The 21,852-nt window shown below is 45.7% G+C and overlaps 1 protein-coding gene across 1 annotated transcript in view; it reads left to right on the plus strand.

Moving 5' to 3' along the window:
* Positions 1–13,283, plus strand: part of ATP1B3 (ATPase Na+/K+ transporting subunit beta 3) — a 40,830-nt gene extending 27,547 nt beyond the window's left edge. The window contains exons 4-7 of the mRNA XM_070576211.1: positions 3,258–3,442; positions 5,709–5,759; positions 10,072–10,158; positions 12,269–13,283. Of these exons, the coding sequence (XP_070432312.1) occupies positions 3,258–3,442; positions 5,709–5,759; positions 10,072–10,158; positions 12,269–12,439 (494 nt within the window). The 3' untranslated portion in view covers positions 12,440–13,283. The remainder of the gene's footprint in view (positions 1–3,257; positions 3,443–5,708; positions 5,760–10,071; positions 10,159–12,268) is intronic.
* Positions 13,284–21,852: the final 8,569 nt, after the last annotated feature.

The raw sequence follows: 21,852 nt of genomic DNA on the forward strand, positions 1-21,852 counted from the left end.
TAGAATACACAACTGGATACTGGGGGGCTATGGGGAGAAGAAGAAGAAGAAAAAAGATTTAAAAGATTGGCAACAGATGTTAGCTCAGGTGCCAATCTTTTAAAAAAAAATAGTAAAGAAAAGTCTATAAGGAAAACAGTAGTTTTCTGCCCTCCTCCTTTCTATCTGCAGTCCTGTTAATTTATTCAACATGTTTTTTGAGGGCCACCTTCTTTAGACTATGGGGTGTAGGGAGAGCTAGTGGGGAGGCTGTTACAGTCATCCAGATGAGTAGAATGGCAGCTTGGCAAGGGAGGCTGTGAGAAATAGTCTGATTCTGGATACATTTTCAATAGGAAATCACATTGTGCTTTTGAAGTTTTTCTTATGGTGTTTTTCTTCTGTATCTCTAGATATTATACTTTTCTGCTGGTTCTTGACTTAGCACTTTTATACATTGGCTTTACTTCCTGCCCCAATAGATGAGGATTTAGCTCTCATGCCTCAGACTTTACCCCCTTCTCAGTTCAATAGTAATTGAATTAACTATTTTTTGTTTCATTATTGGTGGCCTTTTTATCCCTAGTCTCATTTATAGACACACTCTTCTGACTCCCTTATTTGTATACTATCGTTTGAAGTATTCTCTTGTCCCTTTTTTGTGGGAAACTCCTTCCTAGAGCTCTTCCCTCCAGCTGTAGTCTGTACTGGTCACTTCTTAGGCCTTTACCACCCAGCTCCCATTTTGAGACTTTTTTCGCCTCCTTCCCAAAGCCCCAGTACCTGGCTGAATATCCTACTTGTAAATCTTTCTAGTTCTTCTGTGTGAGCTGCCACCACAGCATGGCTACTGACAGACGGGTGGTGTGGTTTTGTGACCAGGAAACTAACCTGGGCCACCGATGTGGTGAGAGCGCTTGACTTTACCCACTAGGCCATCAGGGCTGGCTTGAAGCTTCTCTTCATCACTTTCTTTAGTTGGATTCACTGTTTCTTGGTTCCTGACTTTTTTCTTTTATTTATTTGTTTGTTTAATTTTATTTTGAGGAAGATTGGCTCTGAGCTAACATCTCTCGCCAATCTTCCTCTTTTTGCTTGAGGAAGATTGTCACTGAGCTGACATCTGTGGCAATCTTCCTCTCTTTTATGTGGGACACCGCCACAGTGTGGCTTGACAAGCAGTGCCAGGTCCATGCCTGGGATCTGAACCTGTGAACCCTCGGGCACCAAAGTTGAGCGTGTGAACTTAACCACTACACCACCAGGCCAGCCCCTAGGCTTCTGACTTTTTTCTTAATTAACTCCCTAGTTTTGATGGAGTATATTCTCAAGTAACTTTATAAGAAAATATACATGAAATGTAAATTTTGAGTCCTTTCATTTCTGAAAATGACCTAATTCTGTTTTTGTAGTTGATAGTTTAGCTGTATATAAAATTTTCATTCCTTTGTATTTGCCTTTTTCTCCTCTGCAAGGTTGGTTTTTGGTTTTTAAATGTGTTTCCTATGGGTTCTAAAATTTCTGTTTCTTAGTTTCAGTTTCTAAAATGTCACTTGACTGGGAACTAGATGGGGTTTCTGAGGATGAAGACTTAGGTTCTCCAGTTCAGGGAAATTATCTTGTTACTATGTTGATAATTTTGTCAACTCCGTTTTCCTTTTCTCTTTCTAGAGCTTAGATCTCTTATTTTTTTCTCATTTTCTCTTTTTACTTTATTGTACTTTCTGGGGAGGTTTACTTTAATTCTTTAATGTTCAACTGTTTTTCTTTTGACTTTCAGTTGTCATTGTTGATTTTTAGGAATACCTTTCTCGTGTGTAAAAGATATAGTCTCTGGTTAAAAGATACATCTTCTCTGTTTTTTTCCTATGGTGGATACTAATTAGAATTTAAAGTTTGTTTTGTTCACGATGTGTCTTTCCTTTTGGGTCTTTTTTTCTGTTAATCTTGCCCTGTCTTTTTCCTTTTCTGTCTTTCCTCAGGTGTGTGGGGTTCTTTGGTCACCCTGTCTGAGATGGGTGACCTTTCTGTATTCCCATGATGCTCTGGACAGGGGGTCTTCATCATCTGACCATTCGTGTTCTGATTCTTGGTACTTACCATGATATTGCGTAGAAGTGGAAGTTGGCGTAATACAGAAATGGTCACTGATGAACTGGCCTAGACCAACAGAGTATATGCAGTAGAACCCCTTGGGAAAATTGGTGAAGGCCTTGAATATTTCTTGCAAAATGATTTTTGTGATTGTGCCACCAAAGTCAAAAAGGAAGTGAAAAATGTTGTATGGTACTGTTTTGTTGAAAAAGTTTACCCCTAAAAATGCCTGAACCATTCTTTTAAATGAGTACATAGTTCCCATGATATCCTAATTTTTGCTGAATATAAAATGAAACCAAAAATTTTGACTGAATATTTTTCTCAAGGTGAAGATCCACGCTTCCTTTTAAATGCATTTACTTTGAAATCTGGTTCCTGTTTTGGTTGAATTCACTTTAGGCAGCCCTTTTCCGGTACCAGTTCCACCCACACACCAGTGCTCTTACCAAGGCACTGTCCCACCGTGTCTTAGCCGTTGGCTAGTGTCTTTCTCGTGAGTGAACCTGTTGAGGGCGTGCTCACTATTGTCCCGATTTAACCTGACCCTGGGCCAATGCAGAGCAAACACTCGGAAACCGTAGTGTGTTTCTCCCTCTCCTTTCTTCCCCTCCGCCAAGTTGTAACCATTTCACTCTTTATCACTTTGGCAACTGTCTGGTTACACCTCCATCTCTGCCGGCAGTAACTCCCATGTCCCCCTCATCACTCGGCTCTGCTGCAGTCCCCTCGGCCCGGGCTGCTGGAGCGCCGAGTATCGAGTATCGCCAGGCCCTGCAGTGAGGATCGTAGACTCGACCGCCGATGTTCCTGCTCCGCTGTCAGCCCTGCACGGCAGCAGCAGCAGCAGCGCCTCTTCGGGTCCTCACTGTTGGAGCTACGGGGCGAGAGCATGGAGGGCATGCAGATAATGCCATAGCCGTGGCTGACGCCACCTGATGGTGACAGAAGAGAATGATCTGTAATCTAGTTTATATCACTGTTGAAATGCAGTAAACTCAAGAGCACTAGATAGGTGTTAAAAGTTAAAGGAACAAACTTAATATTCTTTCTGAAAAAATTGTCTGGTAATTAGCATTGCTGTTTTTGTCTTTGGAGAATGTTGATCAAAGGATGATCTATTCCTGATTGTCTTAAAGATCTTTTTTGGCTGATCTCTGCACACATACACATTTCCTTTTTAGCATATGATTTAGAAGAACAGAAGAATCTCACAGCCTGTCCCGATGGAGCCCTTCGTGAACAGAAGGGGCCGACTTATACTGCGTGCCAGTTTCCTGTCGTTTCCCTTAAAGGATGCAGTGGTGTGGAGGACCCCGAGTTTGGCTACTCCACAGGAAACCCTTGTATTCTTGTGAAAATGAACAGGGTATGTACATATTTTACTTCTGCCACTGCTTTTTTCTAATATCATCTATTAAGAAGTAGGCAACTATTTATTAGATGTTATCTCATTTGCAGGTAGCTCACATAGAAGGCTAGCAGTGATATTAATTGACCTTTGGAAAATTAATACAGAGTAAAACAAGATTGGTTCATAAATTTATCATAGATTAATGATTGGAGTAAAACAGCTTCAGCTTTTCCCTTTTGGACGTAGCTGCGTGCGTTTACGGAAGATTCCTGCTTCAAGGAGCAGGTGTTCTGGTTGTCATGCCCAAAGCGTGGCCTTATTAGTGCACAGTGCTCATCTTAGAGTCCTACGTCATAAAATAATTTAAAATTCCATGGCAACTTTATAAAGTTTTGGCTTATTTAACTTCTTCTGAATATTTAGTAGCAAAACCTAGTTTAATAATATAAATAATTAAATAGTAGAAATGCAAATAAAATGGCATTGGAATGAGCTCAGTGGGATGTTGCAGTTGTAGCCAAAGTAGCAGCATTTTACTCTGTTTTACAGAAGAGGTGCCTGAATTGTATGGCCGTTAGCAAATTAAGGAGCTAATGTTCTCCCTGCATTAGTAATAATGGCATGGGGTCCTTGTGCAAAGGAAGATGCTAGGGACAGTGATCCTTAGCCCCTGTGCCTTGCTGCTGTCTAAGTGTCGTAGTGCAGAGCTCTGTCCTGATGCACTTATCCTGTTGAGGCCTGCGAGGTCTCCTTTGAGAGTGAGGTTATTACTGGTGATTTACTTAGAAAAAAGGCAGTTTCTTAAACAGGTGTAGACTGCTCAAGATCACGAGTCCACGTATCACTGAAATCACCATTGATAAGCACATTGCTACTGCCATCCCCAATAAAAGTAAAAGTTGAGTCTTCCGATGTTGGCACTGCTAGATAAGGCGTTTCCCTGTAGGGAGAGAGCCAGCTGGACCCTGAGGCGCCCGGACTGGCTCCCCTCCAGCCTCTCCTTCCTTCCCCCCCCGCAAGGCCAGTGATTTTTTTTCCTGATGATCCCATAGCAATCTAGAAATCATTCTCCAACATTGCCTGACACGTAGTAGGCGCTCAGTAAATGGTTAGTCAGGTGTTTCAGCAAGACTTTAGTAAGAATTAAGGCCATAAGTAATGTGAAACGAGCTAATTTATCTTGTCAGATGAATTACATGTCTTCACTTTACAGGGCTGCCTTGTGTAACCCCAGCCTCCTAGAAGTAGCTTCACAGCATCTGCATGCTGGAAAATCCAATCCCGAAACAAAGCCAAGAGGAGTTGTTCTAGTTCTCTCTCCCACAGGACTAGCCTCTGAGTTTACTTTCTTTTGTGATATGTCCTGTGTGAACGGTGAGGGTCTGAGATTCCACTTGCCGATAGGGGTGTGGCCCTGCAGGGTGCAACAGAAAGGAAGGGTCAGGTGCACACAGGGGTCAGTAACGAGGTGTGCAGACCGGGCGTGGCAGGGATTCACCCCCAGTGTAATTTGTTCCAGTCATTACATGGGCAAGGGCAGTTAATTGCTGTGGATACTATTATTTAGGTTGCAACAATGCTTGTCTTTTGGGAGAAATAGTTACAGTTTACAGACATTCACATGTAAAATGCATATAAATTCAAAACACCAGAAAATCCTCTCAGAAATAGGTGGAGAAATATGTTACCGTTCACACAGAGTTAGTTTAATTAATCACATCCATGGAAGTAGCCTCATGACATAGAGCTGAATGTTGCTGTGAGCGTCTTAAAATGGAATTCTTCCCAGTGTCTGCGTTTTGTGGAACAGATAGATGTGAAATATGGTACGGCTCTGTGGAAACCCTATGGAAACACATGTTAGGGATTGTGACCTAATATATTTTCATGAAGAACAGTTTATTATTATTATGCCTCTGCGGTTCTTCTTATTTCCATTAATGATTTGTTCATATAAATAATGAAATTTAAAGGTTTCTGTTCACTTCTTGTTTTAAGGGTAGCAGAGTGTGATACTGGGTTTTGGTCAGTTCTTTGGTAACTGATTTATCTTCTAAATTGTCCCAGTACAGTAATAAAATAGCTAATTGGTAATATTATTATATTGAAAAGTCTGTTCTAATCCTCTAAAATAAAATTAAAGTAAAAGACAGATGTATTGGGATTTTAATATGGAGTCAGTGTTCATCCCAGCCCTCCCACCTGGTCCCCAGCAACAGAGGAGAGGGTTATGTTGTATACATTTGTGATGTTTCGAGTAATCTGTATTTCTTCACCTTAGATAATTGGATTAAAACCTCAAGGAAAACCGAGGATAAATTGTATTTCGAAGGTGAGTATTCAAAAACGGACCCAACTTTGTGAAAGCTTTAGCGTATCTTAAAATTGCTGTAAAAGTCTAGTGAGTTTTAGTCATCTGTTTTTCTTCCCTGTCACATTTTTAAAGTCCTCTGTAGTGTCATTCTTAGAAGAATAAAATTACACCAAACTCTGGGGTTCGCCCTTCTCTGTTGCTCATGATAATTCAAAAATACTTGTTTTCCACGTGCATTTGGTTTCACACACATTGCCTTTACATTTACGTATACCATATTTCATTGATTTTAAGAGTCACTTTTTTTTCTAGCTTAACACTGCAATTGGGATTGGCCTTGTAAATAGTGTGTCTTGATAGTGTATCATGAGTTTTTCTTTTCTTAATAGTACATAAATTGGTGTACATTAATGGCATATGAGATTTAGTGAAACATGGTGCATTTTCCTGTAGACATTCTTTTTCTCTCCCATCTTTATTTTTTTCCAAAGTGCTGTACAGTTTTCATCTCATAACTTCTTTTGTTTTCTCTCCATGCTGCATGTGCAACTAAGACAAATATATAAATGATGGGTAAGAGTTCTGAGGAGAAACTGTGAAGTTCTAAATTTTAAAGAATTTAATGTGCAGAATATTAATGTTCTAACTCCAAGTATATGTCAGAGGTATTTCACTTGAAATGTTACATTAAAATCACTTCTAAGGTTGTTTGTGAAAAAAATTGTAATTCCTTTAACCATGAATAGATTTCTTACTTGGGCAGAAACTTCATGCTCGGTGGTTCTCAAAATCGATCTTGCATTAGAATCACTTGGAGAACTTGTCGGGTCCCCTTCCCACCGTTTCTGGCTCAGTAGGTCTGCAGGGAAGCCCAAAATTTGCATTTCTAACAAAAGTTTCCAGGTGATGGTGAGGCTGCTGGTCTGGGGCCCACACCTGGAGAACTTCTGCTTTAGAGTATCCTTATTAATTTCTTTTGAGTACTTATTCACTATTTGCAGTAGAATAATAAGCCAGAAAGTTTGTGGTTTCTCCTCAACGTGTGGTTGAAATACACACGTGTGACCATAGTTCATTTTATCTCCTTAAGTCCTGGGCAGCTTAGTAGGAAACTTGGATAAAAAGCCAGAATCTCACTTTAAACCAGATGCTACATCTAAGCCGAGCTTTTCTTGATAAACAGATTCTTCTAAAAATCTGACTGTGAGTGTATAGTGTCTTCTCTTAAGACAAAAGAAACATGATGGCTACAAGATACATTTAGAAGAACTGTTGAGTGGACTCTTTGTGATCCTCCTTGGTTGCAAGTCTTTCCAATAGAAAGTTCCTGAGGCCTGGGTGCTGGCCTTCAGCTGGGTAGACGTGCTGATTCCATGGCAGTGGACCTGCATGCAGGAGCTTCCGCCTTTGTCTGTGAGCGCACTGCCTAGATGAGCTCGGAATGCTGGGGCTGTGGAGCCAACACCACCGGGAAAGGAAAACACACACACTTAGGCCAGAAGGGCAACAGCTTGACCCTTTCCTAAGGTTTCAAGTTTGAACACCTTTGGCCAGTACAAATAACTTCATGTAGTTCTTCCTTATGGTTTTAAACGGAGTTTCTCATTGTTTATCCATTATGTATCCTTTCCTCTAGAATAGTTGGGGGAAGTGTTAATGAAAAATCCTTGTCTGATGACTCACATTTCAGTTTGCTGTCCCTTTTGCTTTGAAGAGTTACATGTAAAGCACATAAAATAATCAAAGTAGATGGGGAAGTAGATGGGGTTTTTGTTTTGTTTATTTAGTTGTGGAATATTTTTTGTTATTAGAAAAACACAAAATTGTGTGTCAGAAAAACTGTTGGTAAAGCTTTGCATTTTACTCCGAGGCTAGTCACAAAGGAGTGATCAGATGGAGGCCGTAGCTGTAAAGGTGTGGCTCTGGAGAACAGATGAGAACATTTACTACGTCATCATAATTGCTGTTTTCCATTAGATTTGTCTCTATCAAGCGTTCTTTAAATTCTTTAGTTGACTTATTTTTTATGTAATACATTTATCTTTTACTCTTAAGTTTGGTCTGCTTTAATGGCTTTTATGCAAGTTAAGAGTCCTGAAAATGCTGAAGCATTGGTGACACAACATGCTCTTAGTGGTAGCCTTTAATTTATATTAATTTAAAGGATGGTTCCTGCAAAAGATGTAATATTCATATGTGTCACTAGATTTTTGGTATTTTATTTTCTTAAAAAATGAATCATATTCATTTATGAAAATGTGGAAAAATGCAGAAGAGAAAAATTGGTAAATGCTACCCAGAGAGAACCACTGCTTAGAACATCACCTTTATGGGTGATGATTGTATAAAAGAAACAAAATCCACGTGTGCTTCACTCTGAAGTGTCTCATCTTTATCCAGATACGCATTTCTTGATATTTCACAGTTTGTAAATGTTTATTTCATGGAAGGTATAAAATACAAGTTTAAATAAAAGACTGCCAACATTATGGCTTAGGTACAAACCAAGAGAACAGTGAAGTGTCTGTTACATGTGGGTGACCTTGAGCTTGTGACATTAATTCAGCTTCAGTTCCCCTCTTTGTAATTGATCCCACCCACTTAAGGGTTGTTAGACATAAATGAGGCAAATATAAATTAAATATGGTATCTGGGTGGAAATACACACTGAACGTTCTCAATAAACTGTAGCCCGAAGAAATCTTTCTTTTACCCTTTGGGGAACATCTCTGTGTTTCTGTGAATTAAGCTCATATAGTAAGGAAAAATAGGTGAAAAAAAGCAATTTGATGCAGAAAAGCACTTAGATCCAAGTGATTGGTTTTTTCTCCAATATAAAATGCTGTTTTAGAGTTAAAACTCCTTTTTTTCTTAATTAAGCAGTACAAATGTGGAGTGGTGTTTGATTAGTGGTTGAAAAATGGCTTCTGCAGTTTCTCTTAGCCTTGCTGTCTCCTGCTCTTTCCACATATCTGATCTGCGTCATTAGAACTTGTCCTCCTTGTGGGGCGTCGTCACTCTGGTTGTGCTGTCTTCTCCGTGCATTCTCCATCTCACCCCACGCACACGTGCTGCTCATGCAAGTCACGTGGAATACACAGAGTAGGACTTCTTAGAGGAGATTTTTAGTTTTGCTATAGTTGTTTCGTGTGTGCTTTCAAAAATAGAAATTACTTTATTCAAATCTAGAATTCAAGCATTTAGTCAGATTTTACTTTAATTAGTGCTTAGTAAACTTGCCACTGGTTATAATGGTTGTCTATTTGTTATCTAGTATGCGTTAAAGTTATAGTTATTAAAATCAGGCCTATTTGGAATGTGTTACATAAGAATTTTCATAAATCGCTTATTAAGAATACTACAAATAACTAATAGCATGAATGAATTGGATTATAGATGATGATTAGATTTGTATGTTTATCAGGGTTTTTTTGTTTTTTGTGGTTTTTTTTAAGATTTTATTTTTCCTTTTTCTCCCAAAGCCCCCCAGTACATAGTTGTCTATTTTTAGTTGTGGGTCCTTCTAGTTGTGGCGTGTGGGACACCGCCTCAACATGGCCTGATGAGCGGTGCCATGTCCACGCCCAGGATTCCAACCGGTGAAACGCTGGGCCACTGAAGCAGAGCGCGCAAACTCAACCACTCCATCACAGGCCCACCCCTATCAGTTTTTTAAATACATGGAATGTAATTCCAATAGACTCATAACACTTTTAATTGCTTTACATGTGCTCATAAATTTATTCAAGGGAAATGTGGTATTTAAATTGGTTAAGGAGTACCTTAAATTTTTCCCTAGTAGTTTTTGTCACTTGCATCATCGTTTCCCCCTCTGCTTGCAGTTATCATGGTTATGAATCACATGAGACTTTTGGACCTGCCGCCTCCCAGGCCCGAGTGCTCCACTCTAGGTTATGGCAGCCAGTCCTTCCAGTCTGGAAGCAAAGTATTTTATTCATTTAGGGATCCATTGGTCCCATACCCACGGGTGCATGCCTGTCAGTGGCCGGAGAACTGGCATTTAGTGGTTGGAAGGCAGAGATGATTTTACAGACAGTGCATGAGTAGATCTGGTTATAAGCTAGAAGGGACTCTTGGAAAAGGATACAGAGTACACCAGGAAGTGTAAGAAGAATCGGGATAGTTCATGTCAGAGGGTTTAAATCAAGATGAGCAAGTTCTCTTCTCAAAAAGAAGCTTGTGATTAATGCAACTGGAGCAGCACGGTAGTTTCCCCATACTGTTCATAATTGATACTGTTTAATATAAATACATTTTTTAAAATTGCTTTTTGTGATCTAAAAAGGGTTTCTTCTGCTTTCAACTTCAGGGTGAAAAGACAGCCACTCTATCAACTTATCCATCTAATGGAACTATAGACTTAAAATATTTTCCATATTATGGGAAAAAACTGCATGTAAGTATTTAGAAGTTCTTAAGTGGTTGTGACTCTTGGGAAATTGGCACATCTGTATTAAAATGTCACTTGTCTCAGGTGGTAGACACATACCTTGTGTAACTTGTGCATCATCTGTTCTGGTTTTTAAATACAAATGGTGATGGCAAAAGGAGATCTCACATCTACAATTCAGAACACAAAATTCAGGCAGATAAGTTAAAGGATGATTAGTTCCAAAATAGCATTTTTGTTTTTTTCATTATTTAGAATGTGCTTGTTTAGAGAATGTAGCAGAAGTAGTAAATAAATCAAAAAGCTTGTTACCCAGAGATAACTATGTCGTAGGGTAATTTCTTCCATAACTTTTAAGTATATGTATGTAAATAAATCATTTTATAAAATTAGGACCATACTATATATATACTTTTAAAACTTTTTATTTTGAAATTATTTCAAACTTAAAGTGGCTAGAATAGTACAAAGAATTCCTGTAGACCTTTTACCAGGATTTCCTAAATGTTAATATTTTATCTCATTTGTCTTTTTTTTTGTGAGGAAGATTGGCCCTAAACTAACATCTATTGCCAGTCTTTTTTTTTGCTTACGGAAAATTGTCACTGAGCCAACATCTGTGCCAATATTCCTCTATATTATGTGGGATGCCCCCACAGCATGGCTTGATAAGCCATGCTAGGTCCACAGCCGGGATCCAAACCTGCAAACCCTGGGCCACCGAAGTGGAGCATGCGAACCCAACCACTACGCCAACTGGCTGGCCCCTACTTCATTTATGTTATCAGTCTCCATTGATAGATAATTTTTTCCTGATCCATTTGGGACTGAGTTATAAACATGGTGCTTCTTTACACTAAATGCTTGAACGTTACTTCCTAAAAATAAGGACATCATCATATAATCATAATATAGTTGTCAAAGGAAATTAGCATTGATATAGTACTATTATCCAATCTGCAGACTTTGTTGAAATTTCACCATTTATTCCAGTAATGTCCTTTATCAGAAAGAAGAAGTGTTTTCCTGGTTCAGGATATCACATTGTTACCTCTTCAGTCACCTGGCACTGGAACAGTTCCTCACCCTGTCTGTTTCATGCCCTTGTACTCTTCTTGTTTATGTTCCTCAATTTGAGTTTGTCTCCTGTTTTTCATGGTTAAATGTAGGTTGTCCGTTTTTGGCAGGAATGCCTCAGAAGAAATGTTAGGGCCTTTTCAGAATAGCTCATCAGGAGGGACGTGGTGTTGACCGGTCCTGTGATGGTAACCGTAAACACTTGGTCAGACAGGTTTCTCCACTGTAAAGTTACTCTTTTTCCTTTGTAATCAGTATGTCTCATGTAGGGAGACTACTTTGAGATTATAAAATTCTGTTTTTCCCATAGCTTTAGCATTTATTGATTCTTGCCTGAGTCAGTTAGTAATAGGGTGGTTCCCAAATATTTTTCTAATTCCATCTCTCCTATCCCATTTACTAGTTGGCATTCTGCTCTAAGGAAGAGCTTTTCCTTCTCTACCATTTATTTATTTATATCAGTATATTCTCATGGATTGTTATTCGTGGATTCTATATTCATAGATTCAGGGGTTGTAATCTGTTATAATCATTATTTATTTTGGTGCTAAAATTGTCCCAGATTTGGCAGGTGGGAGACCTTCAGGCTGGCTCCTGTGTCCTTTTGACATGCTCCCATGATTCTTTGAGCACTTTCTTTCTGGCACCACAAGATATTCCAGGTTCATCTTATACTTTCCCTGCCCCATCCTTGGAATCAGCCCCTAGTTTCTTTGAGTGAAGAATTGTATTTAGAAACCACCATGATAGTAAAACAATCATATTTGCACCAAGTTACACAGCAACATAAGCAAGGCTATAGGACACCTAAGTAACATAATCAGTAAGAGGTAGATCTTATATGTATTTATCAAACAATAAAGTGAAAATAAATGAATATCTAGCTTCAAAAAAGAAAGAGTTAAAAATAATAGATCTAATTAATAGATTAAAGTCTGGTTGGTTTTTTTTTAAATTTTAGAGAATAAACCAAATTCTGAAAAAGTGTAGATGAAGTTACTATAGAATTTGAATTAATGTATTTTCCTTTATTTGCCAGGTGAGGTATCTCCAGCCATTAGTTGCTGTCCAGGTGGCCTTTAATACTACCAGTACTGGAAAAGAAGTAACAGTCGAGTGCAAGATTGATGGATCACCCAATCTAAGAAACCAGGATGATCGTGACAAGTTTTTAGGACGAGTTGTTTTCAAAATCACAATGCATGCATAGTAGGCATTAGGATATCTCCACAGAGTAAATGTTGTGTTGTCTGTCGTCATTTTGTATCAGCTGGACCTGCCATTCTAGAATTATGAGACCACCTTGAAGAAAGGTGGGGTGGTACATGACACTGGGGTAACATCATAACGTGCTTCCAGATCATAGTGTTCATTGTGCCCTGAAGTAACTGCCTGTTGCCTCTGCTGCCTTTCGAACCAGTGTACACTCACCAGATAGGGACCGTGAACACCTGATTCTGATCATGTAGAATGGGGAAGGGGCTTGTTGTATTTTTATGTGGTTTATTTACCAAGTGTCTAAAGCTTAATGTGCTGTGCTATGTAAATATTTTATAGATTTAACACTGGTTAACTGTCATATTTTGATGCCAGCAAAGTTTTAGGGATAATAAATGGTACCTGACCAAGATAAGTGACTTTATAGCTGCAAGAAATGTGGTGTGTGGAGAAGTTCTGTATGTGAGGAGGAAAGAAGAAAATAAAAGTGGATTTAAAATGTCTTGGATTTTTTTGTAAAATTATTTTTTACATGACGGATTAGTCTGTGGATCTCTTTGAGTAAGAGCATAAACTTTTTGTTGTAAAACATGTAAAAAAAATAGCAATGGGATTATTTTTAATGCTGGAACTGTATCTCTTATAGATTAAAGTAGTTTAGACCATAGATGAAGCATAGCATTTTTAGGTTAGCCGATATGAATATCTACTTAATTTTTTATGAAATTAAATTCGTAAGATTTAAATTGTACAATAGTTTGTGAAATATCTTGTTACTGCTTTTATTTAGCAGACTGTGGACTCTAATAAAATATATAAATGGTGAAATATAAAAACTTGGAACTTATTCAAGGCTTCGGACCAAACACTAGAGTTTTCCTTCGCATTCTCTGATTAGTCATGAAGAGCTTCCTTCAGCCTCAGGTGTTGGCTATGATTCTTTTTCCTAATGTGAGCTTCTTTCTCCTCTATTCATAAAGGTGTGCTTCCTTTATGATCTGCGGTTTTTTTGAAGCCTCTTTTTTGTTGTTGCTCGTATTCTTGAGGTTTTCTTTGTGTTGGTGCAAGCCAGGACGAGGGGGACCCAACCCAGCTGGCTCAGGGGTGACCGTTGGGAGAACAGGATGGGCCTCGGGGCCCAGGTGCAGCCTTTGTGCTTTGGTAGTGAGCACTCAGCCCTGTTGGGACCTCTGCTTGTTGCACTGTCACTAAGATCTTAGTGATAACAGGCATTCATTTTAGAAGTCGTCTTTGCAACTGAAGAAAATCATTCTTGAAGTTGTTCCTAAAGCAAACCTTTTCTGGGCTTTGGTTTTCCTGTCTACCCTCTTTTGAGTGTAAAACAAGAAAACGCTGTGATGCCAGAGGAGAGTCATGGGCTGCAGCCAGGATGTCACGTTAGTTGGCCCAGTGTGAACAGATCCTCAGCAGCTGTCAACTTTGGCTCGTGTGAAATCCATATTATTTTTTGATTAAATTTGTGTTGCTGTGTCTTTTGAACTATAATATGGATAGAATTTGTGTTGTAATGAGCTTAGATAAAAGCTAGTTCTCATACATAAGAATTGAGATATCCAAATTGGAGGACTGGGTTTTGGAGAGAAATAAAAATGAGACATACACACGAGTCACTAAATTGTGTTTGTGCCTCCTTGGTTCAGAACTTTGGGCATAACTGAGCTCAGTACTGCCGTGTGACCTTAGTTGACCTACCCAAAACTTCCTAGCTCTGTTTTCTATTGAAATTAGGGGAGTTTAACAACTATTTACCACAGGCATGCTGTGTGCCAGGTGATGATTTGCCAGACTCAGGATATAGAGATGAAAAGACGTGGTCTCTTGAGGATCTTAAACTAGGAGGGAATGGGCTCCAGACAGGATATGGTTTGGTAATTACACTAACGGCAGTTAAGTGCAAGGAGCTGTGGGGGTGGGGGAGGACTGGATTATTCCAAAGGTCCCTCTCCTCCCTGAAACTTATTTTGTGAAAAGGTCCCAAGAGACAGGCAGTGTTTGTGGAGAGAAGGGTGAGAAGGCGCTGGCTCTGTATGGGACAGATGCAGAGTTTGACCAGGAATGAAGGAAGCCTTGTTAACGTGCAGATTCCGAGTCCGCAGCAGAGGTTCTGTATATCCAACAACCTCCTAAGTAAGGCCTCTGGTGCTCATTCATAGACCACAGTGAGTAACAAGAGGCCAGAGGACTGAAGACGACCAGCTTTGCATCCTCGGCCATGGATCTGGCACTAGTTTGATCAGTGGACGGAGGAGATTCAACTATCAGTTGACTTTAGCTGATATTTAAAATTCAGCAGGTAGGTTATATTCCTCAAAGAAAATTGTGGGTTACTTCCTTAGCTCTCCAAGCTATTTTGTACTTGGAACTTTGTTATACAGGAACTCTATTTCATTTTGATCACCTAAGTGGGTGGTAAGTGACAAATTGACGTGTAGCTCCATCTGTCCCACTTGGGGCACACAGGCTTTCAGCCTCACACTGTGTCATAGAGTGGCTCTCAGTAGGGTTTGCTGTAGACGATAATCTCTCTACCTAGAACTTGTATGGTTCATCCTGTAACCAGCTCGGCTGTCCTTTCTCGGTGATAATTTTCCCCGTGCATGCGGTAGTGAGATAAGAAAGGCTAGTTGGCCCTCTTCACAAAATCCAAATGTAATAGGGCCGTCCATCACTGAAGGTGCAGCCTGTGAGGAGGACTTCCCGGGTTCTATACAGAGTCTGCTGGAGGAGATCAAATTCACATGGAATCCATGATCGTTCACTTTGGAGAGGGAGGGAGAATTGGCTTTAGATGCTGGTTTATATTTGATTGCTTAGGAATCGTAGGCAGTTTACTTAACTTTGGAGCTGCAGTTTTCTTACTGTAGGATGAGGGTCATGCCAGCTTTCAGGGCTGCAAGGATTGGATGAGAAAATGGACATGCAGTGCCAGCATGTGGTGGGTGTTTATAAAGGCGAGTTTCCAGGGGCTCACTCTCCTCTTGAGGTGATGGGGTTTTCAGGAGTGTTTCCCTCCAGGAGTCTTTCTGGAAGCCTTGTGTGTGGCTGCAGTTTTGCTGCGGTGTTGGGGCTGTGACTCTTCCTCACTCAGGGGAGTGGTGAAAGAAGGGGTTGACGGTCTTTCCTGTTCACCTGCAGCTTTGTGTGGAAGGAGGGGGTTGCAAATACGTGAATTTGGAAGTCGGTCCATGTGGAGTTTGTTTTTCATTTCTCTTGGCTTTTCTTGCTTTAGTAAAGTTGTCAAGTTAGAGTTTCAAGAAGACTGAAGAGTTTGCTCAGTGGATTTCAGTTTTCCAGATGCACTGGTTTCCACGTCGAAAGAGGGCTTTGAGCCGTGTGTCTGCATGGGCTCCTCACTAGGATGAGCCTCCAGTGGGGGCCGCTGCTCAGGAAGGGAGGCTTCGGTCATGCTCTGGGATGCAGGGACACATCAGGCGTGACGAGAAAACGGTGTGTGTGGTTTTGGAACAAACAACCCAATGTCCTCACATCCCAGCGACTGTTATCCTTCAACAACAGGCTCCATGTTTCAGCCTTCAGGACTTTTAAGGGATGATTTTGGGTTTGCTTTCAGGAGCCTGGAGCACACACACAGTCTTTGACCATTGTCACAACTGGCAGGATTTGTCCATTGAGGATGGACTTGCTTTTGAGAAATCATCAAAATTCACTTGGGAGCCAAGACTGGTAGGGACTGGTATTTAAGTGTGAAGAACAAATAAAACATGAATTGATGAGAGGATATCTGCTAAATCAGTCTTCTCAGATTGTTTGCATGGCCTTGGGATAACTTCTGAAGGGCCTTCATGGAACAAATGAGATTTGACTAGTGACCCACCAGCTAGTTGATGGGCTGTCATTCTGGATTTGTTTGAAGACATGACCACTCTGTCCACTCAAAGATGAGTCTGGAATTGGAAGAGTGTACAGTCCCGCTGGTAGCCATCTGCCTGGGCAAGAGACCCTGAGAAAACCAGGAGGCTGGGCTACAGGCCTCAGATGAACCTGGGGTGGTGTTGAGCTCCAGGGCCTCCTGCCGACCCTTACACTTCCAGTTCTCCTGTCCTGTGGGTCAGAGTCCCAGGACTCTGATGCAGGAGACAAGGGAGAGTGAGGGGTGACGTGAAATGGCAGGCATGGGTTGCATATTTTTGGCATTAGCCTTGTTCCTTGTGATCCCTCCCTCTGGGTGGCTGAGAACAGTGGGGGATAAGTGTGGAATGGGATGGACTTTTTGCAGAATTAACGTGCACCCTCTGATAAGAGGTCTCCTGGGCTGGGAGAGAATTGAGATGTGTTGAGAGACACTCTATGGCAGAGTGGAGGGTGGGCAGTGCTAACTGATAAGAGACAACCAAAACTCAGGACACTTCTAATCTAATGGTTCATCCCCATTTGGACATATTGCTGATGAAATCCTTGTGGTAGGCAGAATTTTGGCCCCCATGATCTTTGCCTTCTGGTGTCACACCTGTGGTTATGTTACATCATGTGGCAACAGGGACTTTGCAGATGAAATTAAGATTACTGATCAGTTGACCTCAAAATAGGGAGGTTATCCTGGATATCCAGGGGGCCGATGTAATCACGGGAGGCTGAAGCAGGAGTAGAAGCCAGATCCGAAGCATGAGAAGGACTGGACACTTGCTGTATTGGAGATGAGGGGGGCCATGTGGAAAACAGGAGGAGGAGATGGATTCTGCCAACAGCCAGCGAGTCTGGAAGCTGCATCTTCCCCAGGCCTCCAGAGGAGAGCCCTCCCAGCCAACACGGGGCCTGCAGTCTCCTGAGCCCCGAGTTGGAGGACCCGGTGGAGCCACCCTGGGCCCAGACTGCAGACCACAGAAATGGGAGAGAATCACTGACTATTGCCTGAAGCCACTAAATTTGTGATAATTGTTAGGGCAACAGGCAGAAAACTAACATGATCGTTTTCTGAGTGAAGATTATCTACTCCAACCTAGTACTTTTCAAACCTAGCGTGCAGATAATTCACCAAGGGATCCTGTTTCACATGCATATTCTGGGTCAGCGGTGCCGGGCTGGGGCCTGGGACTCTGCATTCCTCACCAGCTCCCAGAGGCTGCTGCTGCTCCGAGGACCGCCTGGGAGCAAGGCTCTTCTACCACCATGGTCAGTGCAGTGGCTGGAGTCCAGAGCCTGGACAGAGCAGGGCGGAAATGGCAGTCGAGAGAAGACAGGCCGGGGATGGCTACTGTTCCGCAGTGAAGGGACATGCACAGCTGAGCAGGAGCCTCTGGGCCCTGTGCTGGTGGCTCCCTCAGCTGGGCTCTGCGCCACCGGCAGGTCTGGGTGTGGAGGGGCGTTTCATGTCCTTGGAGCTTTCCTGTGGCCCTGTGGGAGGACAGGGCCTGCAGCCGGTCCAGCGTCCTGCTGGTGGCATGCTGTGAGCCTGACAGGGCCACGCTGGCATCCCCGTTCTCCCAACTGAATGCAAGGCAAACTTCTGGAGGCCACCAGCTTGGAGATGAAGGGGACTTACCTCCTCAAGGAAGAAAACTGCAAGGTTGCTGTCAGTCCTTAGAATGGACTCATTCATTTAAAAAATGTTGACCGGGGGCCGGCTGGAGGCATAGTGGTTGTTTCCCCCGCTCTGCTGGGGTGGACCGGTTCCTGGGTTCAGATCCCGGGTGCAGACCAACACACCGCTGGTCAAGCCACGCTGTGGGGGCGCCCCACATACAAAATAGAGGAAGATGGGCACAGATGTTAGCTCAGGGACAACTGTCCTCACCAAAAAAAAAAAAAAAAATGTTGACTGAACACCCGGTGTGTGCCAGGTGCTGTCCTAGAGCTTGGGATACCCTGAGGATCAGAACGAGATCCCTGCCCTCAAGGAGCTTGCAGCCTAGCAACTGCAGCCAGGCTACAGCTCCTTGCGGTCGCTCTGAGCGCTGGCTGTCCTCTGCCCTTACAGGAGGGCGGTGGCCCCTGGAAGCTCAGTGCTGAGGCCAGAGTGGGTTTGGCGCGCTCGCCCCCGCGCCCGGGGTCTGCCCTGGCCGGCAGCCGGCGCCCTGCAGGTCTGAGCACACGCGGGAACTGATTTTACAGGCCGGGGCTCCGCAGCCCCCGTGCTGGCGGGACGCACACAGGGTCTCAGGACTCTAAGACAGTAGAGGACTGGAAGATTCTGTCCATCCCTAACAAAGGACTCCAACGGGAGTGGAGTGGAGCGAGCAGAATTTGACACCCACGTTAGCGAGGAAAGAACCGTGGGACGTTGACAGGAGCGTTGCGAGTCTAAGAAACAAACACATTCGGGCTTGAAGGCAGCGCCGGGCTGCGCCGTCCAGAGCCCTGGGAGCGGCAGCTGTTACAGGGGCTGTGGCAGCGCCGAGGCATCCTGGGGAAGGCGGCTCCAGAGCGCGGCCCCAGACCTCCGTGCGGGGACCCCGCCGCGGCTGCTGTGGGAGGAAGCCGGCCGGCGCGAGGACGTCCTCCAGGCCGAGCCCTGCGCCCGGGGTGGCGCGGCGGGGCGGGCCGGCCGCGGGCCGTTATGGAGCGCAGGCGCACCCGGTCCAGGCCTCCGAGGAGGGCGTGGCGCCCTTGCGACCTCGCCGTGTCCTGCGGCGCCACCTTTCGTGTCGTCATTACAGCGCCTCTAAAGGAGCGGTCCTCTCTGAGGCGGCGCTCGCGTCCACTCGGTCCACAGGCACTGCCCGGCCGAGCTATCCCTCGCCTGCCAGGCAGGCGCCCCTCTCCGCCGCCGCTGGCCCGCGCCAGGGACAAGTGGCTCGGAGCAGCGGGCTCTGCGGAGGTCTGGCCGCGCGGTGGCCCTCGCGGCTCGGGCTCCCTGTCCCATCAGACGCGCTCAGGCCGAGCAGCAGCATGTAGGCGAGCATCCCTCCCGGCAGTGGCTTCTGACCCCACGCCGCGCCTGCGCACATCCCGCCCCACGCCGCGCCTGCGCACATCCCCCCGCGGGCCGCGCGCCCGGCGTCTGCGGCGCTGACTGGCAGCGTCGGCCGGCTGCTCGGGGATCCCCTCAGTGTTCGCCGGCTAAGTCCTGCGCCGCCGCACCGGGACGCGGCGCCCTTGCGACCGCTGCGCCGGCCTCCCGGCTCCGGCCCTGCTCCCCTCGGCCGCGGCGCTCCCTGCCGGCGAAGGGGCAGGTTCCCCCGAGCCCCCGCCCCGAGGCTGCCGCCGGCCGCGGAGAGCCCCGACTCCGTGGGCACGGCCCCGGCAGGCGGGGAGGGACGGGGCCTGTGCCGCGCCCGCGCGTCCCTGTGCTGTGCAGCTGTCACTCTGCACGGACCCCCGTACTGGCCGCGTCCCCCCAAACCCCGCGCGCCGGCCGCCTCCCGCCCGCGCTGCGCCGAGGGCGGACACCCCGTGCCACCGGGACTTGTCTGTGCAACGGAAGCTCCGCGCGGCCGGGTCTGCAGATGCCTTGGAGGGCCCGGGTCGGCTCTGTCCTTCGGAGCACGACCATCTGGAGTAGACCGCTTGGTTTAAATCCTTCCTCCGCCCCTTGCCCCAGCTGTGTGACGTTGGACAATAGCAACCTCTCTGTTCCTCAGAGCTTTTGTTTGCAAAATAGGGCTAAGTGATCAGAATAGTGCCAGGCACTTAGTGCTACATGTAGTAGCTACTTAGACTGTTTAAGGATAGTTTCTCGGGAACAAACTCCTTCTCTTGTCCCCCTGTGCTGCATGCTCTGGCCGCAGGAGTCCTCCTTTGTCCGGCCACACCCGCTGCATTCTCACCACCACGGGCATCTGGAGCCAGTGCCAGCTTTGCACTTGGGAGACTTGCTCAGGGTTTCCGGCAGTTCCCCGGGCTAGTGGGGAAGCATCTTGCCCAGTCACAACCAGTCGCTAAGTCGACTTGCAAACCAATGGCTCGGAGTTTCACCCCGAGAGAGGCGCCTCCCTGGCCTCTGACTACTCCTGCGGGTGAGAGGACGAGAGGAGGACAGGCTCTGTGCCTGGCCCGGGGGCCCTTTTAAATGGGCTTCTGAGCGCATGTCCCTGGGCTGGGATCACCCTTCTTCCTTTGGTGAGGAAGATTGGCCCTGAGTCTTCCTGGTCCGGCGTGTGGGACGCCTGCACAGCGTGGCCTGATGAGTGGTGCGTCGGTCCTTGCCCGGATCCGAACCGCAAACCCAACCACTAGACCCCCGGGCCGGCCCCTCGGTTCACCTTTCAAACCAGGGGTCTCGAACCTGCCTGTCTTTGAACTCGAGGATGGGGTGCCCCCGCCCCCCATTTGGCAGGGCCCTCAGAACCCGGCCCGGGCCTGCCTGGTGCCGGCGGGCCCCCTGGATTAGGGGCGCTTCCCTGCCGGGACACGAAGACCGGGCGGGGTGCGCTCTGGCTGGACTCGAGTGGGTTCGGTCCCTGAGCGCGGGCGGCACGCGCTGCCCTCCGCTCCGGCCTCTGCGGGGACGTCCCGGCCTCCGGACGGTCCTCAGCCGCGTGCCTGTGACCCCGTGCGAAGCGCCGGCGGCCAGGCCCGCCCCGCCCCGCCCCGCCCCGCCCCGCCCCGCCCCGCCCCGGCCCCACCACCGCCCTGCCCCCACCACCGCCGGCACCCAGAGCTCGCGGCCGCCCAGAGCGCGGGCAGCGGCGGCGGACAGGCGGACAGACGGACAGACGGCCGGCGCGGGCGCAGCCGCTGTTGGCGTGTTTGAGACACGGGCCGTAGCGGCTGGGGCCTCCCAGGGATACTGGCCTGTGTGTCCATACTTCCCGGCTCACAGAAGATGCGCCGCCGCCCTTCCCGGGGGAGAGGACGTCCAGCACAGGCCCCGGAATGGCTGCAAGAGCGCGGGACCGGCGGACGGCCGGGAAGGGGCGGAGGCGGTCAGCGCCCGGGGCCGGTGGCCAGCAAGGGCCCGCGCCCCCGCCGCCCTGAGAGTCTCGGTTGTTCTGCCCGGATCAGCTTACTTGCCGCCGCCACCCAGTTACTTCCGAAGCCGGGCAAACGCCTCGCCTTTGCAACTTTTCACTCTCCTCCCTCCTGTCTCCTCTTGACTCAGGACAGCAGGACCGAGAACACAGGGTGATCCGAGGCCGCGGCTTCCAACTTAACGAGGCTTCGGCCAGATCACTGTGTGCAAGGTGAGAGCACTGCTCAGTTATTCAAAACGAACCGAAAGGTCACATACTCGGACAGTGTGTGTTCACTTATTCATGCATTCATTTATTCGTTCAAGAAAGACTGAGAAGCTGTCATTATACATCAGCTACTGGTCCAGGCCCTGAATTTACAAAGATGAAAGAAAGTCCATGTATGACAAACAAGTTCCCGATTGTAGGTTATTTTCAGAGAATTTCTACTGTCCATGAAACAAAGATTTTCACTGGTTTCTCCACACTGACGTGAAGCTTGAGAATGCCCGAGGGGGGCGGGCACCGGCTTGTG

This window comes from Equus przewalskii, chromosome 15, assembly GCF_037783145.1.
Source record: "Equus przewalskii isolate Varuska chromosome 15, EquPr2, whole genome shotgun sequence".
Taxonomy (NCBI): Eukaryota; Metazoa; Chordata; class Mammalia; order Perissodactyla; family Equidae; genus Equus; species Equus przewalskii.